This window comes from Myotis brandtii, unplaced genomic scaffold, assembly GCF_000412655.1.
Source record: "Myotis brandtii unplaced genomic scaffold, ASM41265v1 scaffold536, whole genome shotgun sequence".
Lineage (NCBI taxonomy): Eukaryota > Metazoa > Chordata > Mammalia > Chiroptera > Vespertilionidae > Myotis > Myotis brandtii.
The window spans coordinates 3,786,272-3,807,560 of NW_005369967.1; the positions used below are offsets into that span (position 1 = coordinate 3,786,272).

At 45.1% G+C, this 21,289-nt stretch overlaps 1 protein-coding gene across 5 annotated transcripts in view; it reads left to right on the top strand.

Moving 5' to 3' along the window:
• Positions 1-21,289, top strand: part of SMOC1 (SPARC related modular calcium binding 1) — a 218,000-nt gene that overhangs the window by 147,707 nt on the left and 49,004 nt on the right. For all 5 annotated transcript variants that reach the window (XM_005877946.2, XM_005877945.2, XM_005877948.2 and 2 more), the window contains exons 4-5: positions 18,785-18,884; positions 21,105-21,152. In XM_005877946.2, the coding sequence (XP_005878008.1) occupies positions 18,785-18,884; positions 21,105-21,152 (148 nt within the window). The remainder of the gene's footprint in view (positions 1-18,784; positions 18,885-21,104; positions 21,153-21,289) is intronic.

Genomic DNA, 21,289 nt, shown 5'->3' on the forward strand with positions numbered 1-21,289 from the left:
GTGTGTGTGTGTGTGAGTGTGTGTGAGAGAGTGTGTGTGTGTATGTGTGAGTATGTGAGTGTGTGTGTGTGTGAGTATGTGAGTGTGTGTATGAGTGTGTGAGTGTGTGTGAGAGTATGTGAGTGTGTGTGTATGAGTGTGTGTGTGTGTGTGTGTGGTGTCTACGTTCATCCACGCGCGTGCATACACTCATGTGTCTGCGTGCACACAGATTTTAAAGTTTCTTTTTAGGCAGTCCCGCCTCTCATCCTGCTCTGGCCAGAGCTTTGTGTAAAACTAACGCTGGCCGTGTTGATGTTGGCTCAGACTATTTCTAAAACACGCAGCAGGGGACAATAGGACAGCAGGTTACTCCTTCAGAAGCATTTAGGCTGGAGGTGGGGCGGGAGGCGGCTGGATGAAGGCACTGTCCATGAACGTGGGGAAGGTCACAGGGCAGGGGTGCGCCAGCCGGGGGGTTGGGGATGGTCCTGGTGCCTCCACTTTCTCTGTGGAAGAGAGCGGAGTTGTGTGGAAGCAAAACCTTCAGAGGTTTCACCTTCCCTGCAATTCCGAATCGGTGGGGCAAAGGGTGTGGGCTGGCCTTCGGGCCCATGGGTTTCAGGTCTCCTTCAGAGAAACATTGATCAGCTGCCTCCACAGGGAAGGCTGGTTTCAGACTGACCACCTGCTTAGGGGGAACTGTGGCGGGTGGTGGGGAAGCGGTTGGGCCTCATATTTTTAGAAATTCCCAGCGGATTCAAATGTTTGTCCAGGACCGACGGCCACTGCATTAAAACGGGCCTTGGTTCATTTGCTCGCTGAAGCCTCACCCGGGCCTGTGAGGTAGGTGCGATGATCCCCATTCACAGAAGATGCAACCACAGCCGGGCGCAGAGTGGCCGAACTGGGATGCAAACTCAGCTCTCTCTAGCTCCAGAGGCCTCCACACTCTGCTGTTCTCTGAACGGGCAGCTTTAAAGGGGACTCTGAGGTGTGGACTGGCAGAAGGCAGTATAGTGCTGTGGTTAGCGCACCGATCCTGGTGCTGTGGTTAGGGTACCAGACTGCCTGAGCATGACTCCCGGCCCCCACCCCTCAGGCAAGCCACTGAACTTCTCTGGATCATCCTATCCTTATGGGAAAAATGGAGATTACCTCCATTATTGTACATAGTGATAATTATTATATCTATTATTATGCTACTATTATTACTATCAATAAATATTACTATAGCTTACCTCTGGAGGTTGTGTTGAAGATTACATGAGTTAATGCGTGTAAAGCACTTGAAGCACATAAACTGTGTATAAATATCTGTCATTGTTATCATCATCATCCCCATCTCCACTCTGGCTCTGCTACTCACGTCTCCCCCAGATTTTATGAATGATGTCACTTAAGGAAAATAAAACCTTGTATCGAACCTCCCCAAGTTTGAAAATTGATTAGCCCTCTCCTCAATTTTTTATTACAGTATTTATTCTAGTGGGAAGATTGCAGGCGATCTTTGTATATGGATTTGAGAATTCACATACCGGGGAGAAAAACAGACCTCTCTGTGCTGAGTTTGGGGCCGAGATGGGGTAAAGGTCATAGGAAGGAGGCACAATCTCATTCCCCCCTCCCCCCTTTCTCCAGGCTTGTGTAATTCTGAGTGTGTTGCTTATGAGAGCGGTTGACCCCTGCCCTCCTGGTTCTGAAGTGTTTGCCGCCGCATGACAGACAGCTGCTGGCCAGCTTTTGTTTGGGCGAGGCCCGGCCGGACCAGGTGGAGGAACTTCCCGATTAGTCAGGGCAGAATTGCTAAGTGAGAGGCCCCTGAAGTTCAGCAAAGGTTGGGGAGGCAGTCAGGAACCCCTCATTTGTTTGACACGGTAAGCGCTGCCATGTGTCCGCAGGCTCAAGGCTGGTCACCCCGGTGGGCAGCCAGGCAGCCAGACAGCCGGCCGGGCCTGTTACAGTGATTGAATTGGATGTGCTTTTCCCCTTGATCAAAGACACTGCAATAACTTCACAGAACGAGGCTGCCTCTTTGAGTGAGCTTCAGTCGCACTGACGGGCTGCCAAAAGGCGAGGGACAAATTGCTTTCTCCCTCCCCCAAACTCCACCAGCACAGAGCTGGACTTTTTTTTGTTTTTTAAGACTGAAACAGAGATCAGCTATGGCTATGCTGCTTAACTATTCTTTATAATATTGATACGCATGTATCTTGGTGTCAATAAAACATGTTAGCCCTATGAATTATGAAGTTTAGAGCGGGAGGGAAGGGGCTTGAAAGGGACTAGGTTTGTCTGGCATGGGACACAGCTTGGGACCACATGACTGGTTTGGCTTTCATGGGGTTCATGTGGGATGCAATGATCTCTGTTCTCTTCTTTGTTTTCCCTTGTCCTCTTCCCTCCACCCCAGCTCACACAGCAGAGTGGTTGGTGCACATTAGATTTTTTTAAAACCTTGATACCTACCCAGTCCACATCCCAGACCATGAAATCAAATCCTGGGAGGGGGACCCCAGGTGATGCCAGTGTTGGGTCAAAGGGCTTCATCACCCTTGTTTTGTTTTTTTAAGTTTTATTGTTGAAAAGTTTTAAAAAATATATGTTTTTATTGATCTTAGAGAGAGAGGAAAGGAGAGTGAGAGAGAGAGAAAAACATCGATGAGAGAGAAACATCAGTCAGCTGCCTCCTGTTGAAGCTGGGTGATGGGGATGGAGTCTGCAACCAGGGTATGTGCCCTGACCAGGAATCGAACTGGTGACCTCTTGGTGCCTGGGTCAATGATCAACCACTGAGCTACACTGGCCAGGCAACATCACCCTTGTTGTTTTTTTAAAATATATTTTATTGATTTTTTTACAGAGAGGAAGGGAGAGAAATCGTTGGAAACATCGCTGAGAGAGAAACATTGATCAGCTGCCTCCTGCATACCCCCTACTGGGGATCGAGCCCGCAACCAAGGTACATGCCCTTGACCAGAATCAAACCTAGGACCTTTCAGTCCACAGGCCGATGCTCTATCCATTGAGCCAAACCGGTTAGGGCATCATCACCCTTGTTCTTGATTGCATCATTGGAACATGGAGTTAATGCTCTTTGGTGACCTGCTGAGTAAGGCCGGGGGTCTGTGGTCTTTGTCCTCTGCTGTGGCCTTATCTATTTTCTCTTCTGGGCATCAGGAACGTGGCTCCTGACATCTGTTCTACCAAGTTCTCTGCCAAGCAGTTGCCCAATGCCCGAGCTGATTCACAGAAACCAGAGCTGTAGTAGAAAGGTATCGGATCACCACCACCAGGAAGTGTGGCTGGAGTGTGTCAAGCTTGTGCATCCCTGGATAATAACGATGACGACTCTTTATCGAGTGCTACTTGGTGCTAGGCACTGAGTTTTACACCCATAAATCTTTATTAGGACCTTTTGAGGCAGTTCTTAATACCCTTATTTATAATGGAAACACGAGCATCAGAGGGGTTGAATAACTGGTTCAAAGTCACTAAGCTAGAAAGGACTGGCACCCAGCCTGCCTAGTTTCAAGGCCTGTGATCTTAACTTTCTTTGTGCTACAGAAGGGTCCTTGATATAAATGTAATTTATTTCCCATTGTTGTTCTAGAAGTCCCCTCTCTGATGCTGTTGACTGACTGGTCAAGCAAACCTTTAAAAAAAATCCTTTTGATTATGGAAATTTTCAAATATATAAAAAGTAGAAATAATAGTATAATGAATTCCATGTATCCATCACCCAGCTTCAACAATAATTGACGTGTGGCTGGTTCTGTTTCATCTTATCCCATTTTTGTCTTCCACCCCAAATTAGATTGCTTCAAAGCAAATCCCAGACAATATTTTTTCATTTAAGACAATTTGGAGCTTTGCTATGTTCTGAGCTATGTGCTGGTTATTATGGGGGATTCGAGAAATGTCATGACCTGTGCCTTCACAGATGTCACATGCAGAAAAGAGATGAAAACATACGATAAAGTAGCCAGTGTACGAGGTCATACATGTACAACTGGTTATATTTCAAATGCTCAATAATTTACAAGTCAGTAGTTTAGAATCCTGAATGTACATACTTTATTGTTGAGAAAACATACAAATTAAAAATTTTTGAACATAAAAATCACACCTGAAGCAAAACTAAAAGGCAAATGATATATATTATTAGCCTTAGTGACAAAGGACTAATATTATATAAAGAACTCTCACAAACCAGAAAGAAAAAGATCCTAGTAGAAAAGTGGGCAAGAGATATTAACAAACAGGTTACACAATAACAGATAGCCAATAAGGGAAAGTGAATGATGTCATTTTCCTTAGTAATGAAAGAAATACAAATAAAAATAATGATGTGTCACTTTGCTTGCCAGATTGGTAAAAATTGGAAAAGGCTTGAATGAAGGGAGAAGGTGACCCCCACATTGTAGTTGGAGGAGTAAATTGGCACTGACTTTTGTGGCATAACTTTGCAGTACAGGTCAAAAGTCTTTAATTGTGCCCAAATCTTAAACCTGAAATTCTACTTCTAGGAATTTATTCTAAGAAAATAATTAAAAATAAGTGCAAATATTTAGCCACAAGGATTTCCATCTAAGTTTTGCTTATAGTAGCAAAAATTTAGAAACAACCTAAATATCCATTAATAGCCCTAGCCAGTTTGGCTCAGTGGATAGAGTGTCAGCCTGCGGACTGAAAGGACAACGGCACCTACCTCTGTTGCAGGCTCCTCTCCAGCCTGGGCCCTGGTCAGGGCTTGTGCAGGAGGCAACCAATCGATGTGTTTCTCTCACATTGATATTTCTCTGTCTTTTCCTCTCTCTTCCACTCTTTCTAAAAATCAGTGGGAAAATATCCTCAGGTGAGGATTGAAAAAACAAAAATACTAAATATCCAATAATAGAGAATTGCTTAAACAAAATAAATTATGACATAGCCACACACTATGCACCTAGTAAAATGGTGCGTTGCAAAGTTTTATTTTATATATGTGTATCTGTAAGTATGTTAGGGACTCAATTAATTAAAGAGAGAACTATTTTCATTTTTTTTTCTAAATAGAAAAGTTACATATACTTTGTAAAAAAAAAATTCTGACAATACAGAAACACATAAGGCAGGAAGGTAAAGCCCGGGATTTCATCTTCCTGAAATAGGGACAATGAAGTCTATAACCCTCTAGATTTATTTTCGTTGTGAGTACTTATTATTTAGGAAAGAAATGGTATAATATCATATATATAACACTTTCTTAAACTAATTATATTGTAGACCTATTTTCAGGTTAATTACTTGTAATGCTACCTCGTTTTTAAAATGGCTGCCTTGTATTTCCTTGTATGAATGTACCATGAATCCTGGAAATCTGGGGATTAAATTTTTGCAAGGTGAATATTGAGTCAAAAGGGCATTCACTTTTTTTATTATTATATATTTTTAATTGATTTTTTACAGAGAGGAAGGGAGAAGGATAGAGAGTCAGAAACATCGATGAGAGAGAAACATCGACCAGCTGCCTCCTGCACACCCCTCACTGGGGATGTGCCCCCAACCAAGGTACATGCCCTTGACTGGAATCGAACCTGGGACCTTTCAGTCCGCAGGCCGATGCTCTATCCACTGAGCCAAACCGGTTACGGCAGGGCATTCACTTTTTAAGGCATTTGATGCATGCTACCAGACTGCCTTCCATAGTGTTGAGCAGTGGTTGTTATCAAATACATGTCCAAGCCATTTTAACTGTTTGAGTAGATGGATTGTAGCTCTAATAATACTATAGAATATAAAACTCCATTCATAATGTTACTTCTATATGAAAAAGATGCGTTAGGATTCCCATCTTTGAGCTCCATGTCCCAGGAACAGTCTTTCTTTATATACTAGTAGATCTGTCTGGTACTAACCCTTTCCCCATTTTCACTTGTTCTAATCACTGTTCCTCCACCAATGCACACATATACATACTCTTTTATTTTCTGAAGTCTTTTTTTTTGCATATAGGGGTCTGGGAAGCTGTACTTTCTTCTTCCTGATGCTATATTCTGAAGTTGGAAGCCCAAAGGAAATGTGTTGTGGCTTTTGGGCAAAGACAGTGGGCTCCCCTTGTCAGCATTCTATAGCTCTTACTGTTGTATTTGCCAAAACCTAGGGAATTACAGCCTATTTCCTAAGTGCCTGGGCTTGAGCTATGAGCAGGCTTTGATGTTCTTTTTTAGTTCCTCCTCCTCCTCCCCCCGCGACCTCCCCCCCGCCAAGCTCCACAGAATAGAACTGCGCTTCCTGAAGTCACCCCTACAAGCCTGAGTTGTGTGACTAGCTTGCCCTAGAAACACCTGGGTTTACCATCTGGGCCTCCCTCTTCCAGATCCCCAGCAAGTATGGGTGGTATTGGTGACTGGCCTAGACTGTGAGCTTCTGTTGGCCTCAGCTGCTTAAACATAGACAGGCGGGACTACTGAGCATCGTCATAGGGTGACAAGGATTTGTCCTATTTTTGATGAACCTGGAGGTCCCAAAAGAGTCCAGAGGCTCAGAACACTCCAGTACTAAGACCCTGGTTGCATCCATAAGCTGGAGTGTTCTGAGCTTCCCCAGCCCATGGCTCCCCCCAAACAAAGCCAGTCCTGTACGTTTCACTGGGCAGTACCCTGCATTAGGCTCCCTCAGCCTTCTGCAGCATGTACAATGCCAACTTTTATTTAAAAAAGCCGTCACACTGTTAAAAATCCAAGCCCATCCTTTATGTATCGATGGCATAATGGTCAATAGACCCACTGTTGGTGGGCAAGTGGTTGCTTTTTTTTTTCCTTTTTGTTAAGTGAACAGTAAAAATATTAGGGTTTTGTTGTTGTTGTTGTTGTTTTTTTTTAACAATGTGAACATCCACCATGCCCAGGGCATCTTACTATTTGATTTTCATGTGTTGTTGTTGTTTTTTAACAATGTGAACATCCATCATGCCCAGGGCATCTTACTATTTGATTTTCATGTGTTTTTTTTTTCATGGAATTGCTCTTGTTCCAAACAATTAGATATTGCATGTGATAACTTACACGAAAATGCCCTCTATTTAGCACATAATTGCTGTTTGACAAATGTTAATTTTCTTCCCCTTCAGGTTTCAGGCTGCTCAACTGTAAAATGGGAGAGCTAGCCGAGCCATACGGAGGCTGGCAAACTCTGATCCATGCAATGTATAAGGGTTCCAATTACTTTACATCTTTGCAAACACTTGTAATTATCTGTTTTCTTTATTATAGCCATCCTGTTAGCTGTGAAATGGTATCTCTCTCTTTTTAAAAAAATATATTTTTATTGATTTCAGAGAGGAAGGGAAAGGGAGAGAGATACAGGAACATCAATGACGAGAAAGAATCATTGATCGGCGGCCTCCTTCACACCCCCTTCTGGGGATTGAGCCCGCAACCCGGGCATGTGCCCTGACCAGGAATTGAACCATGACCTTCTGGTTCATAGGTCGATGATCAACCACTGAGCCACACTGGCCAGGCTGAAATGGCATCTCATTGTGTTTTTACTTTGCATTTCCCCAATGACTATTGATATTGAGCATCTTTTCATGTGCTTTTTGGTCATTTGTATATATTCTTTGGAGAAGTTTCTATTTAGATCTTTTGCTCATTTAAAAAATTCAGTTATTTATCTTTATTGAGTTGTAAGAGTTCTTTTTATATTCTAGATGCAAGAATCTTATCAGACACATGGTTTACAAATATTTCCCCCATCATTGAGTTAATTTTTCATTTTCTTGATAACGTCTTTTAATGCATAAAAGTTTTAATTTTAATGAAGTCCAATTTATCTACTTTTAAAAAACATTGCTTGTGCTCTTGGTGTCATATCTAAAAAAACATTCCCTAATCCAAGGTGGTAGAGATTTACTCCCGTGTTATCTTTTAAGAGTTTGATGGTTTTCACTTTTATATTTAGGTTGATCATCCATTTTCAGTTCACTTTTGTACACGGTGTGAGGTTTCGCATGTATATATCCAGCAATCCCAGTACTACCTGTTGAAAAGACTGTTCCTTCCCCCCTTAAATTGTCACAGCTTCCTTGTTGAAAATCCATTGACTCTATATGTGAGGGTTTCTTTCTGAACTTCAATTCTATTCCATGCATCGACATGTCTCTCCTTATGTCAGTGCCACCCTCTCTTTATTACTACAGCTTTGTAGTAACTTCTGAATCTTCCATTTCCTTTTTAAACACTTAAAAAAAATTTTAATTGATTTCAGAGAGGGAGAGAGAGATAGAAAAGTAAATAATTCGAGAGAATTATTGATCGGTTGCTCCTACACACCCCCTACTGGGGATCAAGCCTGCAACCTGGACATGTGCCCTTGACCAGAATCGAACCTGGGACTGTTGAGTCCACAGGCTGATGCTCTATCCACTGAGCCAAACCAGCTAGGGCCATTTCCTTTTTAAATGAACAGTGGGGTGAGTGTTGTTCTGCACCCATGTGTGGGGTGAATGCCAGCTGCCATCACCAGGAGAGTGAGGAGATGGGGCCAGGAGCCTGAAGCCAGTGCTGTGTCTTTAGGCATTGTGACAAGTATCCATGTCCTTGGTTTGGTATTTCCAAGGGAAGGAAAAGCTTGCAAGTAGTAAAGTCAGGATTCAAACCCAAGGGCCTGCTGCAGAGTTCTTAGTCCTAATCACTACTCTCTATGCCTCTCTAAAGGACATTGCATCTTTAAAAAAACATTTTTTAAATTGATTTCAGAGACTGGAAGGGAGAGAGAGAGAGATAGAAACATCAATGATGAGAGAATCATCAATCAGCTGCCTCCTGCATGCCCCCTACTGGGGGTCTAGCCTGCAACCCAGGCTTGTGCCCTGACCTGGAGTCAAAGAGTGACCTCCTGGTTCATGGGTCGATGCTCAACCACTCAGCCACACCAGCCGGGTGGACATTGCATCTTTTAAAGTGACATTGGCTATAGCATAGCTAAGGGTGACTCAGGTGAGTAGGTTTGGAAATTATGTCCCATGAGGAATATTCAAAAGAGCCAGAGATGGTTTGTTTGGAGACCAAAGGGATAAATGAGCATCTTCTTCAGACATTTGTCTGTGATGACAATAGCTTTTTACTGAATAGTCTCATGGAGCCGACTCAGGATTACTGAGTAAAATCCTATATAATAAAGAGTTAATATGCTAATTAGACTGAACAGCAGAATGACCGTCCAGATGATCTTTTGGACGAAGCTGGGGCTGCGAGGGCTGAGCCCCTTGCACGAATTTTGTGCATCGGGCCTCTAGTATATATATAATGACTCAGATTCTGACTCAAAATAGGGAAGAACTTTTTACAAGTAGAGCAATTCACAGATGGAAGGTCTGAACCAGAGAACTTAACTGGGAAATGGGTGATCAGGGACTGAAGGCTGTTGAGCAGGGGTGCCGTGGGGGTGGGGAGGGAGTGCCACTGCATTGGGAAGGAGCTTAAATTAAAGACTCCTGGGAAGTAACTCGCACACTTTTTAGGATTTTATGAGACAATAGCTAATGTTCAACCAGGTGGGTAGGTACACAGTAGGCCCACAGCAAGCACTTACTCAGGGACCTTCCAGGCAGAACCATTAATACCCACACTTAGGGCCATTGCCACACCACTCTGTGTGCATGTAACACACCAGGAGGTGACCCTGCAGGTCAGTCAACTAAACTATTTTGCAAAATTAAAGGGGTCAGATTTTTTTGCCAGGTCAAAGTAGAGAAAGGTAACAGGAACACAGGAGGGAGTTATGAAGGCAGAAAAGTTAAATTAAAAGTGAAGTCAGACATGGGAAGAGGAAGAGCTCCCACTCCTGCAGGCCCAGGACCGGCCAGACCCTCACAGTTCGGATCTAAGCAAAGCTCCTACACAGGAGGGACTCTTAATGGGCATTTTAAAACATAAAAACATATTTGACTCCCCCCAGCCCCCCGTGCCACCAAATGGAAATAAAAGTGAATGAACCAGATACCACATTTGCTGTTTACAAAATTGGCTATTCTAAACACCAAACGAAGGCCAGGAGTCAAGAAAATAAAGCTTTTTGAGTCCCTGAAGCCCTAACACCCAGGTTCTAAATATATTTTAGATGTGTGTTGTGGGGGACAGTGTTCATTTATACTTTTTTTGAGGAAAAGGTCTTCATCGTATACTTGAAAGTGTGGTATTAACACTGACAAATTGAGTACTAATTTGTAAATTTGTACCTTACTCCTAAGCAGCAAAAGTTCAATTTAGAGAGGGTTGTAGAATCATATAACTTTTGGGTTAAAGGGGACTTCAGAGGTTCCTGGCTCATCTTCTCCTTCCTCTCCCTGTCCTGCCTCAATCCAGGGCTCAGGTTCCACTGACAATTTCTCAAGAAGCAGTCATCTAACTTTTCCTTGATTGCCACCAGAGACAGGAAGCTCATCACCACCAATGACAACATACATAATGTATTTGGGGACAATTTAGTTGGAAAGTCCTTCTCTACAATGACTTGAGAGCTGTCTTCCTGTAATTTCCAACAAATGACCTCAGTTCTAGCTGTGGGACTTATAGAACCCACGGAAATCCTACTTTCCACAGAAAGATTTGAAAACAGACACCATTATGTCCTCTGAAATTCTATCTTTTAGCCAACAAATATTTCTTTTTGTCCTGGCATAAATCCTTAGTTCTATCACTCATTCCCATGTCATAGGGACTTATTTAGGTCTCGCTTTCCTTCTGGCCTCTTTTTTTCTGAATTCAATATAGAGTGTCCTTCCCCAAACTGGACACAAGATTTTGGATGTGGTCATAATCAGCCTGGGGAAGAATAGACTGCCTCATTCTAAACACACCACTTCTAACTAATATGCCCCCCCGCACCACATTACACCATCATCTCATAAAAAACACAATCGACAAAGAATCCCTTATTTAGGAGGATTTGAAATTGAAGGGTTATCTTCCTTCCTGCATCTCCTCCATTAAATTCTGGAGGGTGAGGTAAATACTGTAAAAGGAAAACCCCTCATTCCTTCGCAGACTGCCCTTTCTAGACCTGGCATAGAGCAGGGGACAGTGTCTACAGCCCACAGAACAGCTGTGCTTTGAAGCTTCGGCCTCCAACCCTCCCTGCACAAAGGAAAGGGAAAGGGGTGGAATCAGGGTATGCTGAGAGCAGACTCTAGACCTGACACTACTTCAGATGCTTTGTGCAGTGTGGGCAAAAGCAGGTTTACAGTTGTGAGCAGCAAAATGGTTTATTCTTGTGTTATTTGTTAATTATTATATTCCATACGAACAACTCTAAACCTACTTTTGCCCCACCCTGTATATCTTGTCTCATTTTGTCTTCTCAATGACCTTCAAGGTGGGCGCCATTAGCCTTATTTCATAGATAGGCTCAGAGAGGTTATATGACTTTATCAAAGTCACACAGCTTGTAAGCGAGATCAGTTCTTTGGGCTCCAAAGCTATGTTTTTCTTTCTGATCTTGTTGCTTCTGAGCCAAACCTGACTGAAGATGAGGAGGTCATTGCTGGATCACCTTTTTCAAACTGAGGCAAAAAGCATGCTTGTGCTCGGCAGACCAAAAGGGTCCCCCATCCCTTCCTCTGCCCCACCCCTTCTCCCTGCTCCAGACTCTCCTCCACGTGTGAAATCATCCAGAAAACACAATGCTGCAATCACCAGATCCGTGAATGAAAAGACCATATACCATCAAAACACCCGGAATAGAAGAACTTGGGAAAGAAGGATGGTCACAAGGTCCTTGTTCGCACATTCCCACCTAGAAAATTTTGTACTTGCTTCTTGAGTATTTCATGATCATTGCCAGAAAGGGTGGCATGAGAAGTTTCCTTTAAAACAGCGATTCTTGAAGGGTGGTCTCCAGGCCAGCAGCCATGGCATCACCTGGGAACTTGTTAGAATGTAGATTCCCCGGCCGACCCCAGACCTAATGAACCCAGAAACTCTGTGGGCGGGGCCCAGCCATCTGTTTTCATAAGCTCTCCAGGTAATAAGCAATGCTCTCCTGCAGCTGCTGATGGAGAAAGATGTTCTGGGGGTACAAGTAGCAACCCCAGCTGGCCTGGAGACTCGGTCTTCCAGGCAGGGCCAGGACACCCCTGGGACACAGATTCTCAGAGGTTCTGTAGGGAATGCTGACAAAACGAAAATGGGGCTGCCCAGAAGCAGAGTGCTCAGTGGGACCAACCCAGCAAGATCCTTAACTTTCACTGTGCATTCGCGTAATCCGAAGAATCTGCTAATTGATTTGGAGCAACTGGCAGATTGAAAATAAAAAGGCAGCCTCATACTCTCACCACCAAAAGAGACAAATATCTGCTTGCCTTCTGCTTTTAGTTTAACTCGTTCCTCTGGGAAATGTTCAGGTACATGATAGTCGACATTTCATCCCAAGTTCGGTAGTTGCTACCAAGGATGTTGAACCGAGCCTGTCTCTTTGCATATGGTTCACATTTTCTGTTTTATAAGAGGCACAAAGAAACAGAGCGGGGGAATACAACCACCAGGCGAGGAGGCGCTGTGCCTCGGAGGGGACCCCAGTAGTCAGTGAAGGTCTGGGGCAGTTCAAGATGGATTTCCTTACAGATATAGAGCTTGGGAAAGCCTTACGAAAACGGGGGTGGGGGCTTGCTGGAGGGAAATTATTTCAAGAGAGCCTGCTCCCCGGACTGTGAAAAAGTAGGGCTGGGAGAAGCAAAGAAATACGGCAACGCCCTGCATTTCATTCTATTGCCTTTTAAAAAATAAATTTATAAAGCAAATTTCAGAGAACACTAGTACCATGAAATGTGCCCCCCACAAAATTAAGGGGGGCCCACAGTGAAGTAAGGTTAGGCACTGCTGCAAACCATCTCGTCCTCTGAGAGCTAAGTCTTGGATGGATATAAGGCTCTGAGACGTTCTGCAGTTGAGACCTCTTTTCATTTCAGTTGACCCAATATTTCCAAAGTTATTTGGCTAGAGAAGGTCCACATCCTCAACAATTCCTAGCCACACCCCACAGGACACCAGCTGCATTCATCACTTACCCAAGTGGCCACGCGAAGGTGTCGGGAGCAGAGGAGAAAAGTGGGCACATGCAGGAGAGGCTGGTCTGAGGAAGCAGGGGACCCTTCACACGAGGGGAAGCAAAAGTCCAGCGACAGAGAGGAACTGTAGGATATGAGGTCCGACCCCTGTCAGAGAATCACCCCAGGAATAACCAAGGAAGGAGAGGAACTGTGGGGTCCCACCCCTGTCAGAGAATCACCCCAGGAATAACCAAGGAAAGCAGGCCGGCCATTGCGCACAGCGGAGGCCCCCATGCAGTTCCCCAAATTACTCCAGGAAACTCTCCTCACTCAGCCTGGAGCAAAAGACTCTCTTTCAGCTGCCTCCTGACCAGTTATCCCAAATCTTCCTCCTCCCTCTGAAAGAGCGCCATTTCCTGGGGAATTGAGACACAGTTCCCTCTGACACCATCTGCCACAACGAGGTGCTGGCCCTCAGGCTACCTCTCTGTCTCTGGTTTCCTTGCTTGTAAAATGTTTGGGTTAGACAGGTGAATGCTAAGGTTTTCTCCAGCTCTGTCCATTCTCATATTTTACAAGAGGTTGGAGATCGGGATTCAAATTCCTATGCTGCTATGAACTAACTGTGACATTTGAACACGCATCCTCCACTCGCTGTGCCCTCCTATGAAAGACGTGCACCCAGGGTGACTGAGGCCCGAATGAGAGAATGCAGAGATGGCGGGCGGTGATGGAAAACCGCTGGGAAGTAGAAGGTGGTGATCTCCATGTGGGGCGTGGCACCTGTGGTGATCGCTGTCTCCTCTGTCCTTCTCGGTGCTTTCCTCCATCCCCCCCCGCCTGCTCGATCCTGTGAACAGGTGTTTGCCTGCTCTTCTCTACTCATCACTCACTCAACTGCATTTGTTGGGAGTGCCAGCCTCTCACATTCTGCCAGTGTCCAGGAGTTGGGCTAATGTTGAAGATTAACAGGCCTAAAATAATTTCGAATTTCGTCATAATTTAAATAGAGGTTGACTTGCAATATACCACTGGGCTATTTATATAAAGAACTTCAAGCCACAATCTTTCTTTTTTTATTAGAAAGAGAGAGAAAGAGAGACATGCCTTTTCACTTACGTATGCATGTATTGGTTAATCGAACCTGCAACCTTGCTGTATTGGAGCGACACTCTAACCAACTGAGCACCGGTCAGGGCCAAACCAAAAATCTTTAAGTATACGAGTCAGAGATGAAATTTACTTATCTAAGAACACACTGTTTTTTGTTTTGTGTGTGTGTGTGTTTTAATATTTTTATTGAATTTAGAGAGAGAGGAAGGGAGAGGGAGAGAGAGATAGAAACTTCAACAATGAGAGAATCATGGACCGGCTGCCCCCTGCACACCCCATACTGGGGATTGAGCCCACAACGTGGGCATGTGCCCTGACCAGGAATCAAATCTGTGACCTTTTGGTTCACTGAACCACACCAGCTGGGCAGAACACACTTTTAAAGTACTTTTAGGAATGCCAGTTACATTCAACAGTATAGTTAAGCAAAGAATAACCTCACGTAGGCCGATGTACAAACATGTTAGTCTCTTATGGAAGGACCCACCAGTTGACATTTCAGCCTTCCCGGGATGCTCCAGAATGGGTGGGAGCAAATTCCATGGTTTGTACCTGTACCTCTGGGGCCAGAACAATCCTGAGTTTTGAGAACTGCACAGTGGATACTAGAAATGGCCAATTAATTACCTTGTCGATTCCTCTTGGGCCATGCTTTTGCCACAGATTGATCTGTGAATTGATTAATTTGAGGGTGGGGGTAAGGGAGGTAGAATGAAGAATAAATAATTTATTAATTCAAACAATAAATAAGTTTGCAAAGAAAGAGGCTAAACGAGGTAGAACCTACATCTTGATGTATGTATGACCCATCAATTCTATAGACTTGATATCTTGATCATTTTTCTGCAAGAAGTCTTACTTCTCTTCTCTGAGTGTAATAAAACTGTTGCTATATGAAAACAAACTTCCCCTTACTCCATCAAAACTTCTTCAAACTTTTTGCTGATTCCAGACTGCCCCCTCTGTGTGCCTGGTCAGAATAGGGTGTTTTTTGGTTCCCACCCGAGAATCCGATTGTGCCCTTTTTGAGTGTATAGATAGTTTGCTGATGCCCGGCTGGCATGGCTCAGTGGTTGAGCGTCAACCTATGAACCAGGAAGTTGCAGTTCCATTCTCCATCAGGGCACATGCCTGGGTTGTGGGCTCAGTCCCCAGTAGGGGGTGTGCAGGAGGCAGCCAATTAATGATTCTCTCTCATTATTGATGTTTCTATTTCTCTCTCCCTCTTAAAAAAAAGATAGTTTGCTGAAAAAGAACACAATGATAATAAATAGTGTAGCTTGACTGGGTACTTAACCGTGTGAACTAAGTGCTTTATTTTCATTATCTAATTTAATTCTATCAGCAGTGGCATGAGGTAAGCATTATTAGCTCCCCCTTTAAAATAGCCTCGGACAGTCTGAGGCTGGCTTTGACTAAGAACCTTTTCGAGGCCGCAGAGGGTTGGAAGGTTCAGTGGTTAAGTGGGAGCTGGTGTGTTAAGGAAGGTGGGCTGCAGTCTGACTTTATGACCATTGCTTCCTGTCTTCATGTAAATCTTTTCTTCAAGATGACATCTTGCAAACTCCCCAACATCTTACAAACACCCTCTTGATTGAGAATCATGGGTTAATTCACTTGGGGCTCTTTCAGCAAAGGGAAGTGACCTTGTCCACTGCCCTTGCCCCGCAGCATACCTGGGGCAGGTGAGCCCATTTCTGTGTGCTCCAGGCCTCAGAGGCAACAATTCCTCACTTGGTTCCAGTTTTCTAGGACTTGGAAGTAGCTCCCAGCCTGAGGATTTTGTGATTTGGAGTCTATTCCTTGGAGCCAAGGAAAATGCTGAGGGCCCGGGGGAGAAAGGGGCTGTGTTTGGGCCTATGGACCTGGCTGGGGGCTGGGAGGCGGTGTCCATGTGTCCTTGGAGAGACAATGGGCATATCAGTGAGCATGTAGCCCTTGGGACCCGCTGAGCCCAGAGGTCAGATTATATCCCTTGAAACAAAGCTTTGGGCTTAAGCTCTTACCCATTTCGTTCTGAGCCCACTAGCCTTGGGTGGGACGCTGCACGTCCGGGAGGACAGGCTTCCACCCAGCGGTTCTCTGCAGCTGGACCACAGTGCTCAGTGTAGCAGGCAGCACTGGGCCAAAGGCACAGCCTGGGGTGTTGGACTTGGGCAGGACTGTCCTCAAGGAGAGGGAGGCAGCCTTGACCATGGGAGCCAAGGGGCCCGGGGGTGGGTCAGTGTGGCTGCCCAGCCCCAGAGACAGGTTTCCCTTGAGGTGATTATTGGCCAAGGAGGAGAACACAGCCAGCCAGGCCCTATTAAAATTGTTAGTGGCGAGGAATCGTCTCTAGGAACTATCCCCCGCGGGGCTGACAGAGTCCGAAGCGGTAAAATCCAAGTTTCCACCACGTTTCCCACCCAAGCTTCTCGAGCTCTGGCGTAGGAGGAGGCCGGCTTGCCAGGTGTTCCTGACGCAGCTGAGAGCAATCATTGCCACAGCCACCCTGCCTCGGCCATCACCCACGCCAGGCACTGGGCTCACACTGTTTGCGCTGCTCTCCAGAGCCTTCCAGGTTTGGCGTTGTCACCCCCATTTTATAGATGGGACTAAAGAGCTAAGTTTGTAACTGGCTGGACCAGGCTTCAAACTTGGGTCTGTCTGGGTTTCTTTCCATTCCACCATTACGCCTCCTCAGAAGGTAGCACTGGCCCAACCCAAGATGTTGATCCTGAGAGAGCATCTGGGCAGCAGCCATGGGCATGGGATTGGCTCCAGGAGATGAGGTGGGAGTGGAGCGTGGCACTGGGTGAAGGCCTTGGCTTGGATTGTTTCCTTGCATGGACAGGAGAGGTGAATGCCTCGTTTAAACACAGAATCATACTGGTAGGAACAGGATGCCCTCCATCTTGTTCTTGTCCTGATTTCTGGGGGTAGGTCCATAGGGAAACGACTAGCCTTGGGGGAAACTATGGTGTTTGGGATCCACACAAAAGCAGAGGCCTTTCTGTGGCTTTCCTGCCTTACCGATGCCGGCAGTCGGATCTCCTTTACCTCTGTGTCCCTCGTAGACCTCAGCACTCAGGTTGTATGCTATTACTGTCTACCCTCAGTTTCAGCATGTCCTTGATCCCAGGAGGCACACTTTTTCATACTTTAATATCTGTGCAAATTAGCACATCTTGTGAACGAGGTCTACATTTGATGTGGTGGGGCTGTTTAAATTGATGTTGCATTTTTTAGAATTGATGGAGACCAAGACTGAGTAAATACGATAATTCATGCACTTGTTCAACTCATCAAATGCCTACAGTAGATGCCAGGCATTATGCTAGATGCTTAGAATATAGAAATAACCTTTTGTAGTCCCTTGCCTTTGGGAGGTCACAGTAAAGGGAGGAAATAGACTAGATAGAGCAACAGTTATAGTTCATTGTGACAAGGGCTCAGAATTTGGGAGACCAAGGTGTGTGGAGGATCAGAGGAAGGAGGGAGGAGAGGTGAGGGAGGCTGGGACCACTTTGCAGAGAAGGTGTGTCACGAAGGAGGTGGGAATCCGAAGGGATTAGAAGTGGGCTGGGCATGGGTTATGGAATGGTATTCTGGAAAGATTGAATTGTTGGAGCAGACAAAGTTCAAAATCATGAGAAACTTGGACGTGCTTGCAGATGGTATTCTGGAAAGATTGAATTGTTGGAGCAAAGTTCAAAATCATGAGAAACTTGGACGTGCTTGCCTTAATGGGTTTGTTGTGGCTGGAATGGAGCGTGTATGGAGACATGGGTGTAAAATGAGGCTGTGGGTATAGGAAGGAGGCAGATCATGGAGGACCTCGAGTGCCACCAAATTTGCTTTGAGGTCCTGCACGATCACGAGCTTAATCTCCATCCTGAGTCTAGCAAGTCATCTGGGGGTTTTAAGGAGGGGAGTGGCGCCCTGAACTGTGTTTAGGAAGTTGTGTAGAAAGCAGACGGGAAGAGGATGGCAGGTAAGATGAGGTGGATAGAGTGGCAGTTATCGACAGAGAAAGAAGAGTTACCCCGAATGAAGCAAAGCCTCATTTTCATTTACTATTTCCAGGCAGGGTGGAGGCTTGAGCCCTGGTGCAGAGGGGCAGCTAGAACCTGCAGGCACAAGTGACCTGTTCTTGCCTTAACCCCGTCACGTGTGCCCTTGTCTCGGGAGAGCCACCTCATCAGCAGGCAGCTGACTATAAGAAGGGATGCTGGGAAAAGCTGGAAAGACAAGAAAAGCTTAGCACCGCCTCTGCTTGTTAAACAAGGGTCACATCAACCTACAATGGGGACATCTAACCTGTATTTGCCAAATTAGTTCACCAATCAGACTTTTTTACAGTTGGATGGGAGTGTATGCCAGTGCTTGCGGGAAAAATGTGTGGGTATTGGTGAGAACCATCACAGGAAACACATATTGGATCTAAGATAGTGTTAGAAGTCATAAGAAAGAAGTAGATAAGTTTCCGTGGCTGTACATGGAAGTCATGCAGAAAACATAATGTTGTTGGCTGACGAACCCACTCTGGGGACAGATGCTGGGGTGAGAGGTGGAAGGAGCTCACCCACCATACTGGGGATGCTTTCGAAGGGGTAAGAGATGGCTGTTGATATTGTGCCCCAAGACTTACAGTTCTTCCCCTTTGACTTTTTCGTACAGGTGCAGTGCCACACTTACACGGGGTACTGCTGGTGTGTCACCCCAGATGGGAAGCCCATCAGTGGTTCTTCTGTGCAGAATAAAACTCCTGTATGTTCAGGTACCGTAGGGAGGGGCGGGAAGAAAGAAAAGGGTTGGAGAGAGACCTCTTGGCTGTCCCCTGAATTCTGTAGGGGAATATTTGAAAGATTGGTGGTGGTTATCAGCCATCCCCAGGTGAGGGAGGGTCCCACTCGAACATGCACTTGCTCTTAGTCAGCCGGGTGACAGAGTCAGTATATGCCTGTATGCATATATTTATTATTGTAAGTGTAGGTTTCTGGTTCAAGGCTCTTTTCCCCAAATTTTGGCTGTAACCCCTAGAGCACGGCATATACATTTTTAGCTCAAATGCTCTGGCTGCTAGTGGCCCTGGGAGCACTTGATTGAGGTGGATTTCATGGCTGCCTGGGAATGCAACAATAAAGACCATGATGATCCATTAGTGATAGTTGCCATGAGCACAGGAGAGGAGAGTGGTGGCCTATGCACCAAAGGTGTGCCACTGCTGAACAATGTAATGTAGAGCGATGGAGAACTCTCACCACAGTGGCCCTCACACCTGGCTGCCCTCGGCGGTGCCTGCGGGACGAAAAAGAACCCAGGTGTTGAGGCCCCTCCTGTATATTCTCACCCAACAGGTCTGCAGTGAGACCTGGAGTCCACATGTGTATGAAGCTTCTCAGATGGTTCTGATGAGTAGACCAGTTAGGGCACCACGGCTTTATAGTGACCCTCTAGCTCAGCCCATGGCAAAAATTAAGTCCTTTCTATTTCCAACTTGATAAGCATAGGGAAATTTTGCTCTTAGGTTAGCTTCAGGGGACTGTGGACTATGGATTTACACAAGCCCCACACTTTCACCTTCCATTAAGATGAGAGTCTCTCCCTTAATTCACTATGCAGCTCAGCCTTCATTAAAAAATACAAAACCCTATCCCACCATCTGCTGCTTCATATTTCTCAATAGCTATGTGTATGAGGTTTTATGTATTTACTGAAGATGAGAGTTTCTCCCTTAATTCACTATGCCGCTCAGCCTTCATTAAAAAATACAAAACCTATCCCACCATCTGCTGCTTCATATATCTCAATAGCTATGTGTATGAGGTTTTATGTATTTACTTATCTTAATTTTGAAGTGCAAGCAAAGGATGAAACATTATTCTAAAACCTAAGGGAGATCCCAAAGGCTAGCAGTTCTGCTATCCTAACATTTTCCTTTTTTCCCCCCACAAAACTTATTCATTTTTCTTCTGGCCCTGCTATATAATGGGAGAAGTAAGTGGGAAGGGCAGTAAGTATCTACATTAGGAAACCAAGACTTGCAGGCCAAAAAGGGAAGTTTATTTTTGGTTTACATGGAAACTGGAAACCTTAATTGGGCTTGTTGTGGGAAGGGGCAGGAATGAGCCCTCCTTGCAGATGACCTGGAAAGTTCCATTGAAAGCAAACAAATGCACTAGAAGCAAGTCATGCAGGGTAAGATAATTGAATTCTCACAAAATCAGTGCCTGGAAAAAGGGTATGATATAGACTGCGGAAATATGGGTTCTTTCTTTTCTTTTGGCATGGGACGTCCACAGATGCCTTTCTGTGGATGAGCTGGCTGTGCCCTGCCTGTGTGGTGGGTTTTGTGGAAAAGACAGGTGCCACATGGTCAGAACCAAAGGATGGGTGCATATGGCATCCTAGCATCTGCAGGGCAAAGTGTTTGGCCAAACTCACACACTACCCTCTCCTTAAGGAACAGCCTGCTGCATCTAGAAAATTGTTTCCATGCCTCAGACTATTTTGGCCCATTCAGGACAATTGGGCCAACAATTTTCTACTTAATGCAGATGGAAAATCGCCGATTTCCTGCCCTAACCAGCAAGGGATGTCAATCATTGCATTTGCAGTAAGAGGGGGTTTCTTTTCGGTTGGTCCTACTGAATAGCTATGGCTCAGAACATGGAGCCGGTGGGGGAGATGGGGAGTGGAGGCGAGGGACAGTCATTGGAATGTTCAATAAGGGAGAAGTCTGGTTACAACTATTGCCAGGGAACCTGGAAATCATGGTTCATCTCAACAGTGCTGTGATATCAGTGACATTGACATTAAACAAACCCCACTCAACATGTATGTATGTACTAACTGTGTATATAATGTCCCTAGATGTGTATACGATATATATACACATAACCATATGCTCATAACATCAGGCTGTGCCAACACTATGAAAGGAATCAACCGCGATGCATTCTGAATGTCTGTGTTTCTGTTTCCCCTCTCACCCAAGGTTCAGTCACCGACAAGCCCTTGAGCCAGGGTAACTCAGGAAGGAAAGGTGAGTAGAGTTTTATGCTTTATCTAAATGTTTGCTCCTAAAGCCAGTCCAAGCAAGAATTCTTGGACAAGATGGATGGAGCTGGGGTGAGAGCTAAAGGTGCCCTGCAGAAAATATCCATTCTTATTCTGTGTTTC